Here is a 19,435-nt window from a genome sequence, read left to right as displayed (position 1 = left end):
TGGTCAGATAAGCCCCCGGAGACAGCCACCTCCTAGGCTCCCTTAGGAAGCATCAGAGCTGCTTTGGCTGCTCTGCTCTGCAAGGCTTTCTGCTGGGCTCCCAGGCGCTGACCCCACTGCCTGTAGCGGCCTGACCGCTCTGTGCCCACAGCCCCGCGGGAGTGTGAGGAAGACGAGTTCCCCTGCCAGAACGGCTACTGCATCCGGAGCCTGTGGCACTGCGACGGTGACAATGACTGTGGTGACAACAGCGATGAGCAGTGTGGTGAGCGGTGCTCCGGGGAGGCAGGCGGGGTGGCTGGTGGATGGCATGGCCACGGGGGGAAAGAGCAGCAGGGGCTCTGGCACTGCCCGAACCTTGAACCGCCCCGGTGCCTGGAGGAGAGCAGGAGGGGCAGAGCAGCCAGACGCCCCAGGAACCACAGAATAGGAGCCTGAGGCCCAATCTCTCCAGGGCTGCGGCTTTCCCCTCGGGAGTCTGCCCCGAATCTGTGGTGTCTTGCAGGGCCTGGGTCAGACTCCCAGGGGCAGTGAAGATGGGAGTCAGGGAGGATTGCAGGAGGGTTGCCGGTGGGGCTCCTGCAGGATTGCTGTCCCATTGCGTCCCCCCAGACATGCGCAAGTGCTCCGACAAGGAATTCCGCTGCAGTGATGGAAGCTGTATCGCTGAGCACTGGTACTGCGATGGTGACACCGACTGCAAAGATGGCTCTGACGAGGAGAGCTGTCGTGAGTGGCCCCAGAACTCAGGCTCTTGGGCTGGGATGAGGCAGAGAGCTCCATCCCATGGGCTGAGGGCCAGGCTGAGGAGTGCATGAACAGTGGGCAAGGAGGGTGGGTTCTTAAGAAGCGGCTCCTCCTAGGTTGAGCCAGGGAGGGAACAGGTTCCCCAGGTGGGAAGGGAGGTCTCCCTTTGGTCCACCAGAATATGGGAGTCTATAAGGGCCATCCCAAATGAAAGCTGGTTTCTTTATCTGAGCATCTTGCTCCTTTGAGGAGTCAGGGCCCCTCTCCTCTGTCCAGGACTGAGTGTATTCCCCTCCCCGCCCCTGCCCTCCTTCCAGCCTCGGCAGTACCAGTGCCCCCCTGCAACCTGGAGGAATTCCAGTGTGCCTACGGCCGCTGCATCCTCGATATCTACCACTGCGATGGCGATGATGACTGCGGAGACTGGTCGGACGAGTCTGACTGCTGTGAGTGCTCTGGCCAGCTGGGTGGGGGAGGGGAGGCCAGGCTGGGAGGAACTCCTGGGGTAGCAAGGCACAGGTGCCGCCTGGGTCAGGAGCTCAGGGGACAAGCTTTTGGATTCCCTGGTCCCTACTGAGCAAAGATGGAAGAGCCTGGGGGCTGGGGCTGGGGCTTTCTGGTCTGCCATGGGACACTGGGTGCAGGGACTAGCTAGAGACAGAAGCCTATCGTGTTTCCGCAGCCTCCCACCAGCCCTGCCGCTCTGGGGAGTTCATGTGTGACAGTGGCCTGTGCATAAACGCAGGCTGGCGCTGTGATGGCGACGCGGACTGTGATGACCAGTCTGATGAGCGCAACTGCAGTGAGTGGGGGGCGGTGCCAACGGTCCGGGCTGGAAGTAGAGAGAGGCCACCACCGGTGAAGCTTGAAGACAGTTAGGACAGGACCACCATGTGCAGTCGTGTAGGTTGGGCATGGCCCAGAGGTGCTAGGTGCAAAGGATGCCAGTCCCACAGTAGACATATCTTCCATAATTCTATAGATTTATATAGTCATCATGGCAGTTTTCCAGCAGATGGCAGTAAAGTGTCTTGAGGAAAAGGCACCTTTTTCCAATTCCCACAGAGATGCCGTATAGACCAGCTGTGACACTGGTGTCAAGAAGAGTGGCGTGGGTGCTGGCATAAAGTGCATTTTGGGGTGGCAGGGTGGTGCTTCGGGCTGAAGTGGGGCCAGGCTTTCATTAGACCTTTGCTTTGCCCAGCCACCTCAATATGTACGGCGGAACAGTTCCGCTGTCGGTCAGGCCGCTGCGTCCGTCTGTCCTGGCGTTGTGATGGGGAGGACGACTGTGCGGACAACAGCGATGAAGAGAACTGTGAGAACACAGGTAGAGTCTCCCAGGGGTACCCCAGGCCCGTTAACCCATAGGTGGGTTGGAGGATAGGGGTGGGAAGCGGGTGTTACTGCTGCCTTTCCAGTTGGGCCAAGGTGATGCTTTAGTCAGATCTTGCCCATGGCCTGGATTTTTCCTGCTCTTCTCTGTTACCAGTGTCAAATCCAGGTGCATCTGTTGACCTGCAGCCTCATGGCCTGGAACACAGTATCAGGGCTGGGAGTTTCAATGGCCTCTCACATTCTAAATCACACATGGCCGCTGCCTGGTGCTCTGGCCTCGTAAGCAAGGACTGCTCTCTGGCTGACAGCCCCCATGCCCCCTCCCCTAGCCACACCGGTGCCGGACACATGGATGTGCTCTCTCATTCTGTCCCACACCCCTCACCATCCCGCTGCGGTGTCCTGGGGAGAAAACACATGCAGACATTCAGCCAGCCCTGTCTGAGCTGTTTCCTGCCTTGGACCCCGACCCTCCCACCTTGAGTCTCATCTGTCTCCAGCTCACCCTAGAAAATGACAGGCTCCCATCCTTTTGTTGACCCAAGCCCTGCCCTCATGTGACCTGGGTCTCCCTCCCTCCTCATTTTCCTCCTTCCCTCTCCAGGAAGCCCCCACTGTGCCTCGGACCAGTTCCTGTGTTGGAATGGGCGCTGCATCGGGCAGAGGAAGCTGTGCAATGGGGTCAATGACTGTGGGGACAGCAGCGACGAAAGCCCACAGCAGAGCTGCCGTGAGTGTCCCCCCGGGCGCGCCCACCCGTGGTTTGTGGCTGAGCCCCGCCCATACGCTTCAAAGAGAAGCCTCCCCAGTGACTCTTGCAGCCTCAGGAGCTGTTCTTCGTGGTCCAGGTGGAATGCCAAGTTGGCTGTCTGGGGGAGGATTCTGGGCTCAACTCCCATCTCTGGCTTGGCTGGCACAGGGCCCCGGACGGGTGAGGAGAACTGCAATGTTAACAACGGTGGCTGCACCCAGAAGTGCCAGACGGTGCGAGGGGCAGTGCAGTGTACCTGCCACACAGGCTACCGGCTCATCGAGGACGGACGCACGTGCCAGGGTGAGCTGGGGCCTGGGTGGGAGCAGGGCCAGGCAGCTGTGTTTCCGATGGGTCAGGCATTTGATGGGCGTAACCTCATATCATGATCACAATAGCCCTGGAGGTAGGGATTGTTATCCCTCCCATTTCAAAGGTGGGGGAACGGAAGCTCAGAGAGGTGAGTTAGCAGAGTTGGGATTCCAGCCCAGCTCGGAGTGAACTCGAAGCCCTTGACCACTTGTTATATAGTCTTCCCACTAGGCCTGGAAAGTAGATGGGTATGTGGGCAGGGAAGCAGCTCGTCAACTGGGCAGTTGGGGTGGGAGGATGGCAGAACAGAGATCTCCTGACCACGTTCCGTCCTCACAGATGTGAATGAATGTGCCGAGGAGGGGTACTGTAGCCAGGGCTGCACCAACAGCGAGGGGGCTTTCCAGTGCTGGTGCGAAGCAGGCTACGAACTCCGGCCTGACCGGCGCAGCTGCAAGGCTCTGGGTAAGGGGTGTTGGCGTTTGGCTGGGTGGGCAGAGGACTGAGCCTGGCAGCCAGGTGCTCCGGTGCTTGGAGATTTGCCGAAAGTTAGCTGTTTCCATCGCAGTAAAATGGAGCTATGAATTGCATCCTGAGCCCCAAGCAAAACCCCGCTGGGGTGGGATGTGTACTTTGCAGGCTCCCACCCTTCTAGCGCTGATGCTAACAGCTTGGGACGTGCCCTAGCGGGCTAGGGGCCCCCTGGAGCTGGGGGTGCACGCTGGTGGTTGCCAGGGGCAGCTCTGGAGCCCGGCGGGGGCCCTATTTCTATGCCACGTCCCAGGGCCGGAGCCGGTGCTACTGTTCGCCAACCGCATCGACATCCGGCAGGTGCTGCCGCACCGCTCTGAGTACACACTGCTGCTCAACAACCTGGAGAACGCCATCGCCCTCGACTTCCACCACCGGCGTGAGCTTGTCTTCTGGTCCGATGTCACCCTGGACCGGATCCTCCGCGCCAACCTCAATGGCAGCAATGTGGAAGAGGTTGTGTCTACAGGGCTCGAGAGCCCAGGTAGGGAACGAGGCCCCGTGGGGAGGGGCAGGGCCACACCACATGCAGAGCCATCGAGGAAGGAACAGGCGAGTGGCTACAAACCTTAGGCAGCGGAACATCTTCTCGCAGTGAAATCTTGGATGGAACTCTAATATGGAAAACATTCATTAGTCTACATTCATTTTATAGGTTCAGGTTTATAACATTTGCTGGTTGTAAAGCAAACATGAGCTCAATCAGCGAGAGTAATGAGACCGTTTTGATGAATGTAACCATCTGAAATCAGAGATTTGTGGATGACTGTTAAAATTCTCTATCAGCCTTGCATCCAATTTAATTCTGACTTCTGTTTTGATTGCTTAGTATTAGGAATATTCCGATCAACCCAGATAAATCTATCCAAATGTTTGCAGATTAGAAAAACAGTAGCTCACTTTGCAATCTCAGGCCATTCTACAAGCAAGGGAAGTGGGTTAGAATTTGGTATTGAGCATTTTTGACTCAAATGCTTATGGAACTTCTGATGTTCCTCTGTGAACCCCTGAGCCACAATTTGTAAACCCCTGGGCCAGTGCAGTCGGGGACCCTGGGTGTGGGTCAGGGAGCCAGGATTCGTGAAGTGGAATGTGATTGGCTGCGAGGAGGAAATGCATGACTTTGGACAGTTACTTGACTTCTCTGTGCCTCAGTATCTTCACCTTCACGGGGATTATAGTACCTAGCTCACACAGTTGTTGTGATGATTAAATGAGTTAGTGTGTGTAACATGGTTAGAAGAGTATCTGGCCCAAGAAACGGCTTCGTGTAAGAGCTGCCCTTGTTTCTATGGCACAGAGGATCCTGGGCTGAACCCCTGACTATTTTCCATGGCCTCTTTCCACCAGGGGGCCTGGCTGTGGATTGGGTCCATGACAAACTCTACTGGACCGACTCGGGGACATCAAGGATTGAGGTGGCTAACCTGGACGGGGCCCACCGGAAGGTGCTGCTGTGGCAGAACCTTGAGAAGCCCAGGGCCATTGCCTTGCACCCCATGGAGGGGTGAGTGAGCTGTGGCTCAAGCTCCCAGGTTCCTCATGCAACCTCCAGGGACAGTTCCCCCGCCACCTGGGCCAGACTTTATTGGTAGGGGGTGGGGTGGGGGGCGGGCATCCTCACAGTGTGACGTTAATAGCCTTGGCTGTGCACTCAGACACACCTGGATTTACAGCTCTTCAGTAATTGGCTGTATGGCCTTGGGCTAATGAATCTCTCTATGCCTCCATTTTACTCATTTCTAAACTGGTGATCAAAAAATATACCTACCTCACAGCTGTGTGAAGATTAGAGCTTAAATGAGATGATGCATTTTAAATGGCATAACACACATTACATAAGTGGTAGATGTTTAGTATTTTTGTTATTAGTTCATAGGGTTGAGCTAATTAATAAAAATTAATAGGGACTTCCCTGGTGTCGCAGTGGTTAAGAATCCGCCTCTCAATGCAGGGGACACGGGTTCCATCCCTGGTCAGGGAACTAGATCCCACATGCATGCCTCAACTAAGAGTTTGCCTGCCACAACTAAGGAGCCCACCGGCTGCAACTAAAAAAAAAGCGCATGTGCTGCAACTAAAGGAGCTGGCGAGCCGCAACTAAGACCCGGCACAACCAAAAATAAAATAAAAATAAATAAATCAGAATAAAATAAATTAAAAAAAAAACCTGGCAAAGTTGAATGGCAAGAAGCTGGCATTACTTTAAAAATAAAATAAAATAAAAATTAATAATATTATTATTAGAAGAAAGGTCTCCTGAAGTGGAAGTTCTTAGCCTCTGGCTTTTGAAAATTAAATGCAGGGACTTCCCTGGTGGTCCAGTGGCAAAGAATCCGCCTTCCAATGCAGGGGACGCACGTTCGATCCCTGGTCGGGGAACTGAGATCCCACGTGCTGCGGGGCAGCCAAGCCTGCGCGCCACAGCTACTGAGCTTGTGCGCCTCAACTAGAGAGCCCACGTGCCACAAACTACAGAGCCCACGCGCTCTGGAGCCCATGTGCCCTGGAGCCTGTGCGCCACCACTAGAGAAGAGAAAACCTGCACACCACAACTAGGGAGAAGCCCTATGCGCCCAAACGAGCACCACAACGAAGCCTCCCGTGTGCCGCAACGAAGACCCCACACAGCCAAATGAATAAATATTAAAAAAAAAAATTGAAGTGCAGTCAGTCAAGGGGGGTGTCCTCTAAGATCCTACAGTTGTAGGTCAGCTGTTTTAGAAACACAGCGTGTGTCTGTGTGCGCACGCGTGCACGTGTGTGAAATTACAAAAGGCGGTGGTAGACATTGTGACAAAGAAGAAAGTGCTTGTCCTAAGTCGTATCACACTAGTATATTGTCAGTTCCACAAGGTCAGGCTCTTTATCTGTTTTGTTCACTGCTGCACTCCCAATACCCGAGATAGATATGCCCTGCTCGTAGCAGGTACTCCAAAAATTTTTTTGTTAAATGAATACATGCCCTGTCTAGAGACATTTAAATTCAAATATTGAAAAAATGCTCTGCAGACCAAACAGAATGTATCTCCTACCAGTTGGAATCACCTGGGTTAAATCAACGAAAGCCCCCTGCCTGATTACTATCCTGGGTACTTACCCACCCTCTACTGCCTTCCTCTCCATGTCCTTTTTTCTATTCCCAGTACCATTTACTGGACAGACTGGGGCAACACCCCCCGCATCGAGGCCTCCAGCATGGATGGCTCTGGACGCCGCATCATCGCCGATACCCATCTCTTCTGGCCCAACGGCCTCACCATTGATTATGCCGGGCGTCGTATGTACTGGGTTGATGCTAAGCACCACGTTATCGAGCGGGCCGATCTGGACGGGAGTCACCGCAAGGCTGTCATTAGCCAGGGTGAGGCCCTCCCTTCACTCTCCTTTATCTCTCATCCTACTTCCCCCGTCCCAGCCCCCAGGAGCCTTGGCAGAGGGTGAGATTTGTACAGTTGCTGGGCCTGGGCCCAGGGACCAGGCAGGCTATGTCTAGACTGAGGTCCTCCTGGACTTTCCCCCAGGCCTCCCGCATCCCTTTGCCATCACCGTGTTTGAAGATAGCCTGTACTGGACAGACTGGCACACCAAGAGCATCAATAGTGCTAACAAATTTACCGGCAAGAACCAGGAGATCATTCGCAACAAACTGCACTTCCCCATGGACATCCACACCTTGCACCCCCAGCGCCAGCCTGCAGGTAAAAAGCCGCCCACCTGGTGGGCCTCCAGTGCTTCTGAGAACCTTGCACCTGTCACAGTTGCCGTTGTTTCCCGCGGGGAAATTTGAGATTAGCGCTGATGTGGGTGAATCCCTCCCTCTGCTGGACATTTAGGGTAGTACAACGTTGAGACTCATGAAAGACTTTTTTTTTTTTTTAATAAATTTATTTATTTTATTTATTTATTTTTGGCTGCGTTGGGTCTTCGTTGCCACGCGGGCTTTCTCTAGTTGCGGCGAGCGGGGGCCACTCTTCATTGCGGTGCATGGGCTTCTCATTGCGGCAGCTTCTCTTGTTGTGGAGCACTGGCTCTAGGAACGTGGGCTTCAGTAGTTGTGGCACGTGGGCTCAGTAGTTGTGGCACACGGGCTCAGTAGTTGTGGCGCACGGGCTTAGCTGCTCCGCGGCATGTGGGATCTTCCCAGACCAGGGCTCGAACCCGTATCCCCTGCATTGGCAGGCGGATTCTTAACCACTGCGCCACCAGGGAAGCCCATGAAAGACTTTCAATTTCACTGTCCCCATCTAATTCATGCAGACATTTCCTGTGTGTCAGGTATTCACTCTGCTCACAGGTGGGGCAGATATAAAAAATAATAAGGCGTAGCTCCTCCCTTGAGGGAACTCACACCCTTGCTAAACCACAACTCACTAGCCTTGGGACCGTTTCTCCCAACCTTTGGTCTTACCTGACCTTCTTGCTCTGGGCTTTTTGAGCAGGGAAAAACCGCTGTGGGGACAACAACGGAGGCTGCACCCACCTGTGTCTGCCCAGTGGACAGAACTACACCTGTGCCTGCCCCACTGGCTTCCGCAAGATCAGCAGCCACGCCTGTGCCCAGAGTAAGTGGGTCTAGGGCACCTGCCTCAATGGACATGCCTTGTGAGGGTGGGTGGAAGGAACAAGGGATAGGAGTTCAGGGATTGCCAGTTGTGGGGAGGAGCCGGGCTCCTCAGGTAGCCCCTGGAGAGGAAGAATGTAAGAGGCTGAGGGCTCCAATGTCAAAGCTGAGGGCTGAGGGCCCAGCAGTAGTCCTTGAAGGCTCAGCAACACCACCCAGTCAAGTATGAACTCCTGCAGCCAGGCTTGTGTATCATTTCACCCAGGATGCTTTGTCTGTAGGCAGCAAGAGGGTTCCAGGCCCTTCTACAAAGCAGGGGAATGGTTTCCTAGCTCTTTACCTTTAGCCTCACCGTGTTACAGACTTTCTCTCAGCCCCTAAACCATAGAGTAAGATTAGGACTTCTGATGGTGCTCTGTATACATAAGCCCTGGATAAATAAGAGCCTAGTGAGTGAAAGATGATGGGATCCCCAGGGGGCTCCCTGAACTGCTACTCTGGCTTCCTTTGAGCTCCTGAAGGTGTATTGCCTTGAGAGGGTGGCCTTGTCTAGCTCAGTGGTGCAGGTGCTTTTTCTTAAGAATAGTCCAGAGAGGAGTGATCCAGATGTATAGCACAACCAGCAAGGGGCTGGGGTAATTCCTCACACATCACAGCTCTTCTCATTTACTGCTGTATGCCCACTGATCCTCTCATCTCTGGTTAAAATCAAATTTCTCTTGGGATCTAGGTCTTTTCCAGAGAGTGAAATTAGGAAAACTATTCAGAGGAGCAGGGGCAGTGGTCATTCAACACACTTTGATTGAGAACCTCATTTCCTTGCCTTCTTTTGTGCCCAGCTTTTTCCACGGTTGTCTTAATGAGATGCAAGGAACTTCCCCTTAAAGGTTTCCCAGAGCTTAAAAGAAGACAGCTGATAAAGTTAGGCAGGAAGTGCCTTCCCAAGCAGAATAGTATACTGGGAAATATTCAGACAGACCAGAATAGGGGCAGGGGATGGAGAAGAGCCCCTGGGAAGAAGCTCTATAGAAGTGTGACCAGAGCTCCATCTCTGGAGTCAGACCTGAGTTCAAGTCCCTGCTTCGGTGCTTTGTAGCTGTGGGATCCTGGACCAGTTACTTGGCCCCTGTTAGCCTCAGGATTGCTTATCTAGAGAATGAGAATAAAAATGGCATAAACCACAAAGGGTTGTTATGAGGGTAAAGGAAACAAGGCAAGAAAAGCACCGAGCTCGGTGCCTGGCAAGGAGTAAGTGCTCTGCAAATAGTCATTATTGGCTGAAGTCGTGGAGAGCGAGAAGAAGGGATCTAGATGACAGAGTGGAGCAGAAGTCCTGAAGCGGACACGGAGGCAGAGAGGCAGGGTGGGCTTGACAGTGACCTAGCCAGTACACCAGAGGAGACTGAGCAAAGTAACAGGAGAGGCAGGCTGAGATGAGGCTGACAGACACTTAAACAGGATGCACCTCTGGGCCCTGGTCAAGTCTACTTCCATTGGATCTTAAAGTCTGATTGTGCCAGCACGGGCTGCCCGATGCTCAAAGGGGGCCTGAGGTGTGAAGAGTAGGGGACAAAGGGCACCAGACCCCAGGAAGTGTGATTGAACCAGATGTCACACAGGTGAGCGTCTGTGTCTGTCATTGTTATTGGATTTAGAGCATTAAAAGAAGACCCCTTTCGGCCTTTGATCAGGTCTTGACAAGTTCCTGCTTTTTGCCCGAAGGATGGACATCCGTCGGATCAGCTTCGACACAGAGGACCTGTCCGACGATGTCATCCCACTGGCTGACGTGCGCAGTGCTGTGGCCCTTGACTGGGACTCCCGGGATGACCACGTGTACTGGACAGATGTCAGCACTGACACCATCAGCAGGGCCAAGTGGGATGGAACAGGACAGGAGGTAGGGCCCAGCATGGGCCCAGGCCCTCGGGGAGGGCAGAGATTGAGGGATGGAATTCACCCTCTCCTGGGTAAGGGCTTCCTTCCCCTACCTTTGCCAGCCTGTGAATTGGTGGAGTTTGGGCCCCAGAGCTGGGGTGTAAGTCCAGTTGGTGACACAGCTTTGCTTCCTGCCTAGGTGGTAGTGGATACCAGTTTGGAGAGCCCGGCAGGCCTGGCCATTGATTGGGTCACCAACAAGCTGTACTGGACAGATGCAGGTATGTAGAGGGCAACTATGGCCTGGCTCTCTGGGATCCTCTTATTTAAAACCCTGGCCTCGGGTATAAAGGGCCCAGTGCCCCTCCTAGACCATTTCTGTCTTGACCTGAAGTCCTTGGTAGGTCAGAAGTGGTTGGGCTGCTGCAGAGCTGAAGTTAGCAGCTCACATCTGAGGGTTTGGCATTTGCCATTCAAGTGGCGGCTACTTCTGCTGTGCAGCTGATGCTTGAGAATGCTTTGCATCATTTCAGATAAGGAACCTACGCCCCGTGGTTTTCCTTCCATCGCTGTCTTGGTAAAAGAGGCATTTTCTATTAGGCAGTTAAGTGTGGGAGGTAAGGGGAGTGCCTTAAACCAGAGCTATCAAAGTGTGGTTCCTAGCAATATCAGCGTCAGCATTACCTGGGAACTTGTTAGAAATGCAGATTCTTGGGCCCCACGTCAGACCTGCTGAATTGGAATCTTTGGGGGTTAGGTTCAGGAATCTGTACTTTGACAAGCTCTTCTGGTTTTTGTGCACACTAAAATTTGAGAAGCATTGCCTTAAATTATAGGACAGAATGGGTTGCTTGGGTTGAGGAAGGCTTAACTCTTCTACGAAATGGAACTGATCACTTCCTTGAATTTCTTCTTGAAATTCAATTCACTAAATATCCGTTGCGCATTTATCACAAAGTATTTCTTGAGCATCTACGGCATGCCATGCTCTGTGCTGGGCATGGGAGGTAAGAGGATGAATGACCAAGACTAGTTAATGTCTTTGCCTCTTACTTCTTGGTAGGGACAGACCGGATTGAAGTGGCCAACACGGATGGCAGCATGAGAACAGTACTCATCTGGGAAAACCTTGATCGTCCCCGGGACATCGTGGTGGAACCCATGGGCGGGTGAGCACCAGCCCCTTTGGAACAAGTTCTCCCCACCCCCAGATCTGAGTACTAGAGGGGAGTCTGGAGGTTAGAGAGAGTGGCTAAATCTTACGGGCGCACCAAGGAAGCAAGAGCAGCTGTAGAAACCACAGAGCATCGTGACAACTCTTGTCTCCTTCACGGACAAGGAAACCTTTTACGTTTAAAAATTTTTTTCTTTTTCTGTTTTTTTTTTTTGTTTGGTTGGTTTTTTGGTCTGCTTACCAAAGTAATCCATTGTTTTTAAAAAAAAAAAAAAAGTTTGTAGAAAGTGAAGATTCCCTATAATCTCACTCTCCAAAAATAACCGTGGTTAACAGTTTAGGGTATTTTTTCCAGATTTTCTTCTATGTGTACGCATACATGTAGCGGTGGAGGTGATAGTTTTGGTTTGACAACAGTGGCATACTCTTCTGTAACTTGGGTTTTCACTTGGCTATGTATCTTAGCTATCTTTCCATTTGGTTATATAGATCTATTTTTTTCTTCTTGATGGTTATATAGAATTCTGTTAAGTTGATATATCGTAATTATTTAACCCATCCAGTCAAGGAAACATTTAAGATCCTCGGGTACTTTTTGATAGGGATGTGAGATACAAGACCAGAACCCAGGAGGGGGCTGGGAACTGAGGCAAGAGGCTGGGGTAGCTGTAGCAAGCAGAAACCCTCAAACCCTAGGAACCCTGAATCCCCACTGGTATTAACTGGAAGGCTTGTAAGACCTCCCTTGCCTGTGCCCAGGTACATGTATTGGACGGACTGGGGTGCAAGCCCCAAGATTGAACGAGCTGGCATGGATGCCTCAGGTCGTCAGGTCATCATCTCTTCTAATCTGACGTGGCCTAATGGATTAGCCATTGACTATGGGTCCCAGCGGCTATACTGGGCTGATGCCGGCATGAAGACGATTGAATTTGCCGGACTGGATGGCAGCAAAAGGAAGGTAAGGGTGGCGCTAAGGCATCCTCCCACAGCCCTGACAGCCTCCAGGGTGGCGCTTCCTGGCTGGCAGCTAACAGGACCCAGGGAAGCCTAGGGGTGATCCAGCATGGTGCATTTGCTATTTCTCTGAAACTGCAGCTGTGCTCCAGAGCCCGGGGTCCCTGCTCCTTGATGATGAAAGGAAACTAGGGATCATGTGGCTTGTGGGCTGGGGGTATAAGTGCTTTCCTAATAACCATCACCACTAATGCTAATTAATCACCAGTTGCATACTGGGCCCATGACCTCTCTCTCTCTCTCTCTTTGTTTTTATTGTTTATTTTGATATAATTTCAAACCTACAGACAAGTTGTAAGAATAGTCAAAAGAACCAATAACTAATATTTTGCCACATTGTTTTTTCTTGATAGCAACTTTGAAGATAATTTTTTATTAATTTTTATTGGAGTATAGTTGCTTTACAATGTTGTGTTAGTTTCAGCTGTACAGCAAAGTGAACCTACTGTATAGCACAGGGAATTCTACTCAGTGCTTTGCTACATTGTTATATCATTCTCATTCTCTGTCTGTCCACACACACACACACACACACACACACTACACAATTCTTCTGAACCATCTTAGATTAAATTGGAGCCATCCTGCCGTTGAACCCAAAATAGTCCAGTGCATATTTCCTAAGAACAAGAACATTGTCTTGCATAATCACAGTATAATGATCAATATCAGGGAATTTATCATTGATACAATATTACTATCTAATCCACAGTCTATATTCAATTTCACCACCAATTGCCCCGATAATGTCCTTATAGCTTTTTTTTTTTCATTTTTCTTTTTAAGTCCAGGATCCAATCCAAGAGCACAGTTGTTTTTAGTAATCATGTCTCTTTAATCTGGAACATTTCCTCAGCCTGTCTTTGTCTTTCCTGATCTTTGTATCTTTAAAGAGTAAATGCCAGTTATTTTGTAGAATGTCCCTCAGTTTGTCTGATGTTTCCTTGTGATTAAGTTCAGATTATGCATTTGGGGCAGAAATACTACAGTGAGTAAAGTCGTGTCCTGAGTTTTCAATGTGTCTTATCAGTAGCCACAGATGTCAGCTTGTCCCATCATTGTGATACCAACTTTGGTTGTGCGGTTAAGGTGGTGTCCACTGTAAAGTTGCTGTTTCTCCTTTTGTAATTAATAAGTAATTTGTGCAGAGACACTTTGAGATTATGTAAATAATACATGATCTTTTACAATCATCACGCAACCCTTGGAGCCAGGCACTGTCATGATCATATCACAGATTGGCTGACCAAAGCTCAGATTTTATAACCAGCTCTAGCTCAAGGTCACACAGTAGGTGGTACTGGCGGAGCTGCATCCTGCCTCCTCACCTGAGCCCTTGACCACTGCTCTGTACTGTCAGGACTTGCTGGGGCATGACACAAGTGCTGGGTCCCTGGCAGGTACTGATTGGAAGCCAGCTGCCCCACCCATTTGGGCTGACCCTCTATGGAGAGCGCATCTATTGGACTGACTGGCAGACCAAGAGTATTCAGAGTGCCGACCGGCTGACGGGACTGGACCGGGAGACCCTGCAGGAGAACTTGGAAAACCTCATGGACATCCACGTCTTCCACCGCCGGCGACCCCCAGGTAAGCAGCCCTTGGCCCACACTTGCTTCTCCTCTGCTTCCCTCTGCAACGGTCCTTCCCATTGACCCACTCCTCTCCACCCAGTGTCCACACCATGCGCTACAGAGAATGGCGGCTGCAGCCACCTGTGTCTTCGGTCCCCAAATCCAAGTGCCTTCAGCTGTACCTGCCCCACAGGCATCAACCTGATGCCTGATGGCAAGACCTGTTCACCAGGTAGGTCTAAGCATCACAGACCTAAATAGAGCTTCTCTGGGAGGAGCAGTGGCTCTCTTTCTTCCCTGCAAGTGGACTCTGGTGTGGTCTGAGAAACCTAAGCTTCTAGAGGCTTAGGAGCGAGACAAAGCTTTTAGAAAAAAGAAGAGGTCCAGAGGAGCAGGTAGACAGGATTAGAAGCAGGATCCAACTAGGTCTCATGGTGTCTTCATGCATATTAGAAAAAGATGCTCCTTTCTCAGACACTTTACTTTGATCTGTTGGGAAGTTGTCATAATATACTGATTCGGTTAGAACAAGTCAGTTTTGTTCCTTCTGCCCAAAATTGGTATAGTAAATACTAGAACATATGATATCTACAATTTGATGGTACCTCCTTTGGAAATGGCACTTTTGTGAGTACACACAACCAGCACAACCTTCGTATAACCTTAATTGAAAGGTCTCAGAAGCAGGACCTGGCTGCCCAGATGTTGGAAGTTGAGGTTTCTCCCTAGGGGCTGCTGCATGGTAGGCTGCATTTGAATGCTAACTTCCTGGGGAATTAGAGCAAGAAAGGAGCTCTGAATTGTGCTTCTCGGGTTGTGGGTAAAGCCCTCCTTCACCTAACATGAAGTTTCTTAAACTTCATGGTAAAAGGTCTTTCAAAGAGATTCATTTTCATGATATTAATAAAGAGTTATGACTATGTATCAGACCCAATGCTAAGGGTTTTCTGTACGTGATCTCTTTTATTCCTACAGCCACCCTGTTATTGTCCCCATTTTACAGATGATGAAAGTGAGGCTTAGACAATTTAAACAATGTGCCCAGGATCACAAAACTAGAAACTAATGGAGACAGGGCATGAACTTCAGTTTGCCTTACTCCAAATCTTCTTAATGGCTGTGCTAGGGTGACTGTCCTCTTTCCTTCTCTCCCCACCTGGGCAGGCATGAACAGTTTCCTCATCTTCGCCAGGAGGATAGACATACGCATGGTCTCCTTGGACATCCCTTATTTTGCCGATGTGGTGGTACCAATCAACATTACCATGAAGAACACCATTGCCATTGGAGTGGATCCCCAGGAAGGTCTGTGTGGCCCTCCCTTCTCTCCTGGCCCACTGTCCCTGCCTTATAGCAACTGCTGCCCTTGCTTTCCCACCACCTTTGCCTCCTGCTAAGAGCCTGGGGGCTCCCCATTCCCTCTGGCATGACCCCTGCCCCATCTCTATAGCACTTTCTCTCTGGTTATGAGGGCATGGGGTTTGGGGGCCTTCCTCTTCATCTCTGCCAAGAGCTATCCTGCTATGATATTTCTATATTTCCCTTGATATCCTCTGCTCAGGGGTATAGAGCTCTCTGACATGCCCTGGTGTCTCGGGGCATGTGAGCTGTGTGTGTTCCTTTGGGGGGCAGGGTGAAAGTCCAGGCTGAGCCAAGGCTTCCCTTTCCAGGAAAAGTGTACTGGTCAGACAGCACGCTGCACAGGATCAGCCGTGCCAATCTGGATGGCTCACAGCATGAGGACATCATCACCACAGGTGGGCCTTGCTCCCAGCCCGGGGACCACCTGTCTGGCTACAGAGCTGGGGAGATATCCCATCTGTTTTAAGGCAGGAGCCAGTGTGCTGTCTTGACTTCCTGCAGGGCTGCAGACCACAGATGGGCTCGCAGTGGATGCCATTGGCCGGAAAGTGTACTGGACAGACACGGGGACCAACCGGATTGAAGTGGGCAACCTGGACGGGTCCATGCGGAAGGTGTTGGTGTGGCAGAACCTTGACAGCCCCCGTGCCATTGTACTGTACCACGAGATGGGGTGAGAGCAGCTCTGTGGCTCCGGGCGGCGGGATGGGCTGGCTCAGCTGGGGCGAAGGATGGGGTGAAGGGGGGCAGTGGAGAGCAAGCATGCTTCAAAGGAGCACTGAGACTGACCTCTCTGGGGCACTTCCACTTCCTTGTGACTTCTTTCAGGGTGGCAGTATAGTGTAGAGGTTAAAAGCATGAACCTCGGAATCAGAAATCCAGGATTCAAATTTCTTCACCATTTATTAGCTGCGTCTGTCACTTTGGGTCCAATATTTAACCTCCCTGGTCCTCAGCTTCCTTGCCTTTAAAACGGAGCCGATAATGAAAATGCATGCCTGTGGACCTTGTGAGGATTAAGTGGGATAATGCATGGAAAGTACTTTTTTTAAATTGTAAAAAACATAACATTAAATTTACCATCTTAACCATTTTTAAGTGTACAGTTCAGTAGTGTTAAGTATATTCACATTACTGTGAAACAGATCTCCAGAACTTTTTCATCTTGCAAATCTGAAATTCTGTATTCATTAAGCAACAACTCCCTTTTGTGCATGTAAATACTTTTCACAGTGTTTGGCATATTGTTAAGTACTCACAGTATACAGGAACTGTGGAAATAACCAGCTAGTATTGTTTCTTGCCCAGGTTCATGTACTGGACAGACTGGGGGGAGAATGCCAAGTTAGAGCGGTCTGGAATGGATGGCTCAGACCGTACCGTGCTCATCAGCAACAACCTAGGGTGGCCCAATGGACTGACTGTGGACAAGGCCAGCTCCCAACTGCTCTGGGCTGATGCCCACACGGAGGTGAGGGTTCTACTCCTGCTGCTTTGCAGAAGCCTGGGGATATGGGAGGGGCCTATCTGGGATCTCCGCCGAGGGCTCCCAGTCTTCTGATAGCCACCCCTCACCCTCTCCTTCCTCTATAGCGAATTGAGGCTGCCGATCTGAATGGTGCCAGTCGGCACACACTGGTGTCACCTGTGCAGCACCCATATGGCCTCACCCTGCTCGACTCCTATATCTACTGGACTGACTGGCAGACCCGTAGCATCCACCGTGCCGACAAGGGTACTGGCAGCAATGTCATCCTGGTGAGGTCCAACCTGCCAGGCCTCATGGACATCCAGGCTGTGGACAGGGCACAGCCACTGGGTGAGAAGACCCCTAGGGCTGTAAGCCAGAGCCTCTGACTTTCTGGGGGTATCTCAACATCAGAGATATATCCAGAGCACAGAGATGCCTTTACAACCAGAGAGACAGGGACCTGCCTAAGCCCCCCTGCAGGATCAGGCTGTGTTCCCTCTGGGTATGGCTGGTACTGCAACAGCAGGGTGCTGTCATCTTCAGAGGACTCCTGGAGACACCCCTGGTCCTTCTGCCTCTTCCCTGCCAGGCACCGAATCCTGTTATGTAGAATAGCAGACAATCAGGCACAAAAAACTAGGGCCTTTATAAGGTTCAGACCATATTCCAGGCTGGGTGTCAAAACTCGTGCTTCTCTTTCTCAGGTTTTAACAAGTGCAGCTCGAGAAATGGTGGCTGCTCTCACCTCTGCCTGCCTCGGCCCTCTGGCTTTTCCTGTGCCTGCCCCACTGGCATCCAGCTGAAGGGCGATGGGAAGACCTGTGACCCCTCTCCTGAGACCTACCTGCTCTTCTCCAGCCGCGGCTCCATCCGGCGTATCTCACTGGACACCAGCGACCACACAGATGTGCACGTGCCCGTTCCCGAGCTCAACAATGTCATCTCCCTGGATTATGACAGTGTGGATGGAAAGGTCTATTACACAGATGTGTTCCTGGATGTTATCAGGTATGAGTGTCCCCGAAACCTCCAGAGGACACAGACCTGCTTCTGACCTCTGATGGGTGAGGTTGTGGTCTGTGTTGACCTCTAAATGGACTAAGTGATTCTACAACTTGGATAGTGAGTTCTGACCCTGAATTGTATGCTTTATAGTGTTATCACGTACAGCAGAGTTTCAAACTTTTGGGTTTTTTTGTTTATTTAAAGATTATGAAGTGTTTCAAGATTTTTTTTTTTTTTTCTGGTCACGCCACGCGGCTTGTGGGATTTCCCAACCAGGGATTGTGTCCCCTGTGGTGCAAGTGCGGAGTTCTACCCACTGGACCGCCAGGGAATTTCCCTATTTAAAGATTAATAGGGACTTCCCCGGTGGTCCAGTGGTTAAGACTCCATGCTCCCAGTTCAGGGAATGCAGGTTCGATCTCTGGTCGGAGAACTAGATCCCACACACGTGCCGCAACTAAGAGTTCGCATGCCACAACTAAGACCCGGCACAGCCAAATAAATAAATAAATATTAAAAAAAAAAAAAAGATTGATAGAAGCCCAGTATGTAAAACAAACAGATAAAGTCAGGCTGGGGACTGGGAGCCTTCTACCCCTACCATTGGGCCCTGCAGGAGCTCCAGTGATCCTCTAAGACTCATTGATCAGTTGGCCATGTAGCCAAACCACATATCTGTATTATAATGCAGGAACGCTGGCCAAATGCCAAGGCTTATGGTCATTTACAAGGTTGTGTTGGGTTTTGTTTTTTAATAACTTTTGTTTTATTTAAATTTTTATTATTCCAATTTTTTACCCCGACACAGCTGAGGAATGTGGTACCCTGTCACCAGTTAGAGGGTTTTACCATGGCAGAGATTCTCACGTGGAAGAACAGGAGCATTCCCTTTTGTTCTCCCTGAGGGGTGTATTAGGATCTGGGAGCTGGTGGGCATATGTAGTTTAGAAAAGTCCCCCCGTGTATTTGTGCCATGCCCCCCATCCTGAGGTTGAATTCCCCGGTGTAGGACTGCTATAAAAATGCACGGTAGATTTTGGAAAAATCTGCCCTTTCTCATAATCACTATCTAGCAATCCTTGTCTCCTCCTTAAGGTGTATGGGGTTTATTAACCTGTCTTTTGGCAAGACATGGGCCCAGGTGCCCCCTACTTACAGCAGGAAACACTCTGTCCTCCCAATAATTTATTCAATTCGGCAGCTATTTTGAGTACCTAGTGTGCTAGATGCTGAGGAATGTACTTATCAATACTTGGTCCCTGCCCCTATGGAGCTTACAGTGTAGTGGGAATCCAATTATGGGAACATGGATGAAAGGGGTATCAGCCTATTGCCGATCTGGTCAGTCATCCAACCCTGCCTGGGCTGTTCCCCAAGGCGAGCAGATCTGAATGGCAGCAACATGGAGACGGTGATCGGGCGTGGGCTGAAGACCACCGATGGGCTGGCAGTGGACTGGGTGGCCAGGAATCTGTATTGGACAGACACAGGCCGAAATACCATCGAAGCTTCGAGGCTAGACGGTTCCTGCCGCACAGTGCTGATTAACAACAGCCTGGATGAACCTCGGGCCATTGCCGTTTTCCCCAGGAAGGGGTAAGTTTTTGGCCAGCAGAAAAGAGACCCAGGGAAGAAGGGCCTGGTGAAGAGGCTCTTGAAAGATGCCTATATATTAATGGTATCTGGGTGTCCCTGTATTCTCTCGACCTCT

At 50.9% G+C, this 19,435-nt stretch overlaps 1 protein-coding gene across 1 annotated transcript in view; it reads left to right on the top strand.

The window, feature by feature from the left end:
- LRP4 (LDL receptor related protein 4) overlaps positions 1-19,435 on the top strand; it is a 51,475-nt gene that overhangs the window by 14,579 nt on the left and 17,461 nt on the right. The window contains exons 4-29 of the mRNA XM_059931526.1: positions 152-265; positions 613-729; positions 1,065-1,193; positions 1,430-1,549; positions 1,952-2,077; positions 2,690-2,815; positions 3,005-3,139; positions 3,488-3,613; positions 3,933-4,163; positions 5,030-5,186; positions 6,826-7,043; positions 7,204-7,380; positions 8,122-8,244; positions 9,935-10,143; positions 10,321-10,402; positions 11,185-11,290; positions 12,055-12,256; positions 13,713-13,902; positions 13,987-14,118; positions 15,051-15,191; positions 15,557-15,643; positions 15,750-15,921; positions 16,557-16,719; positions 16,842-17,067; positions 17,424-17,727; positions 19,102-19,320. Of these exons, the coding sequence (XP_059787509.1) occupies positions 152-265; positions 613-729; positions 1,065-1,193; positions 1,430-1,549; positions 1,952-2,077; positions 2,690-2,815; positions 3,005-3,139; positions 3,488-3,613; positions 3,933-4,163; positions 5,030-5,186; positions 6,826-7,043; positions 7,204-7,380; positions 8,122-8,244; positions 9,935-10,143; positions 10,321-10,402; positions 11,185-11,290; positions 12,055-12,256; positions 13,713-13,902; positions 13,987-14,118; positions 15,051-15,191; positions 15,557-15,643; positions 15,750-15,921; positions 16,557-16,719; positions 16,842-17,067; positions 17,424-17,727; positions 19,102-19,320 (4,132 nt within the window). The remainder of the gene's footprint in view (positions 1-151; positions 266-612; positions 730-1,064; positions 1,194-1,429; positions 1,550-1,951; positions 2,078-2,689; positions 2,816-3,004; positions 3,140-3,487; positions 3,614-3,932; positions 4,164-5,029; positions 5,187-6,825; positions 7,044-7,203; positions 7,381-8,121; positions 8,245-9,934; positions 10,144-10,320; positions 10,403-11,184; positions 11,291-12,054; positions 12,257-13,712; positions 13,903-13,986; positions 14,119-15,050; positions 15,192-15,556; positions 15,644-15,749; positions 15,922-16,556; positions 16,720-16,841; positions 17,068-17,423; positions 17,728-19,101; positions 19,321-19,435) is intronic.

This window comes from Balaenoptera ricei, chromosome 8 (assembly GCF_028023285.1).
Source record: "Balaenoptera ricei isolate mBalRic1 chromosome 8, mBalRic1.hap2, whole genome shotgun sequence".
Taxonomy (NCBI): domain Eukaryota; kingdom Metazoa; phylum Chordata; class Mammalia; order Artiodactyla; family Balaenopteridae; genus Balaenoptera; species Balaenoptera ricei.
Note: the sequence above shows the minus strand (reverse complement) of the source record. Positions and strands in the feature narration are given on the sequence as shown.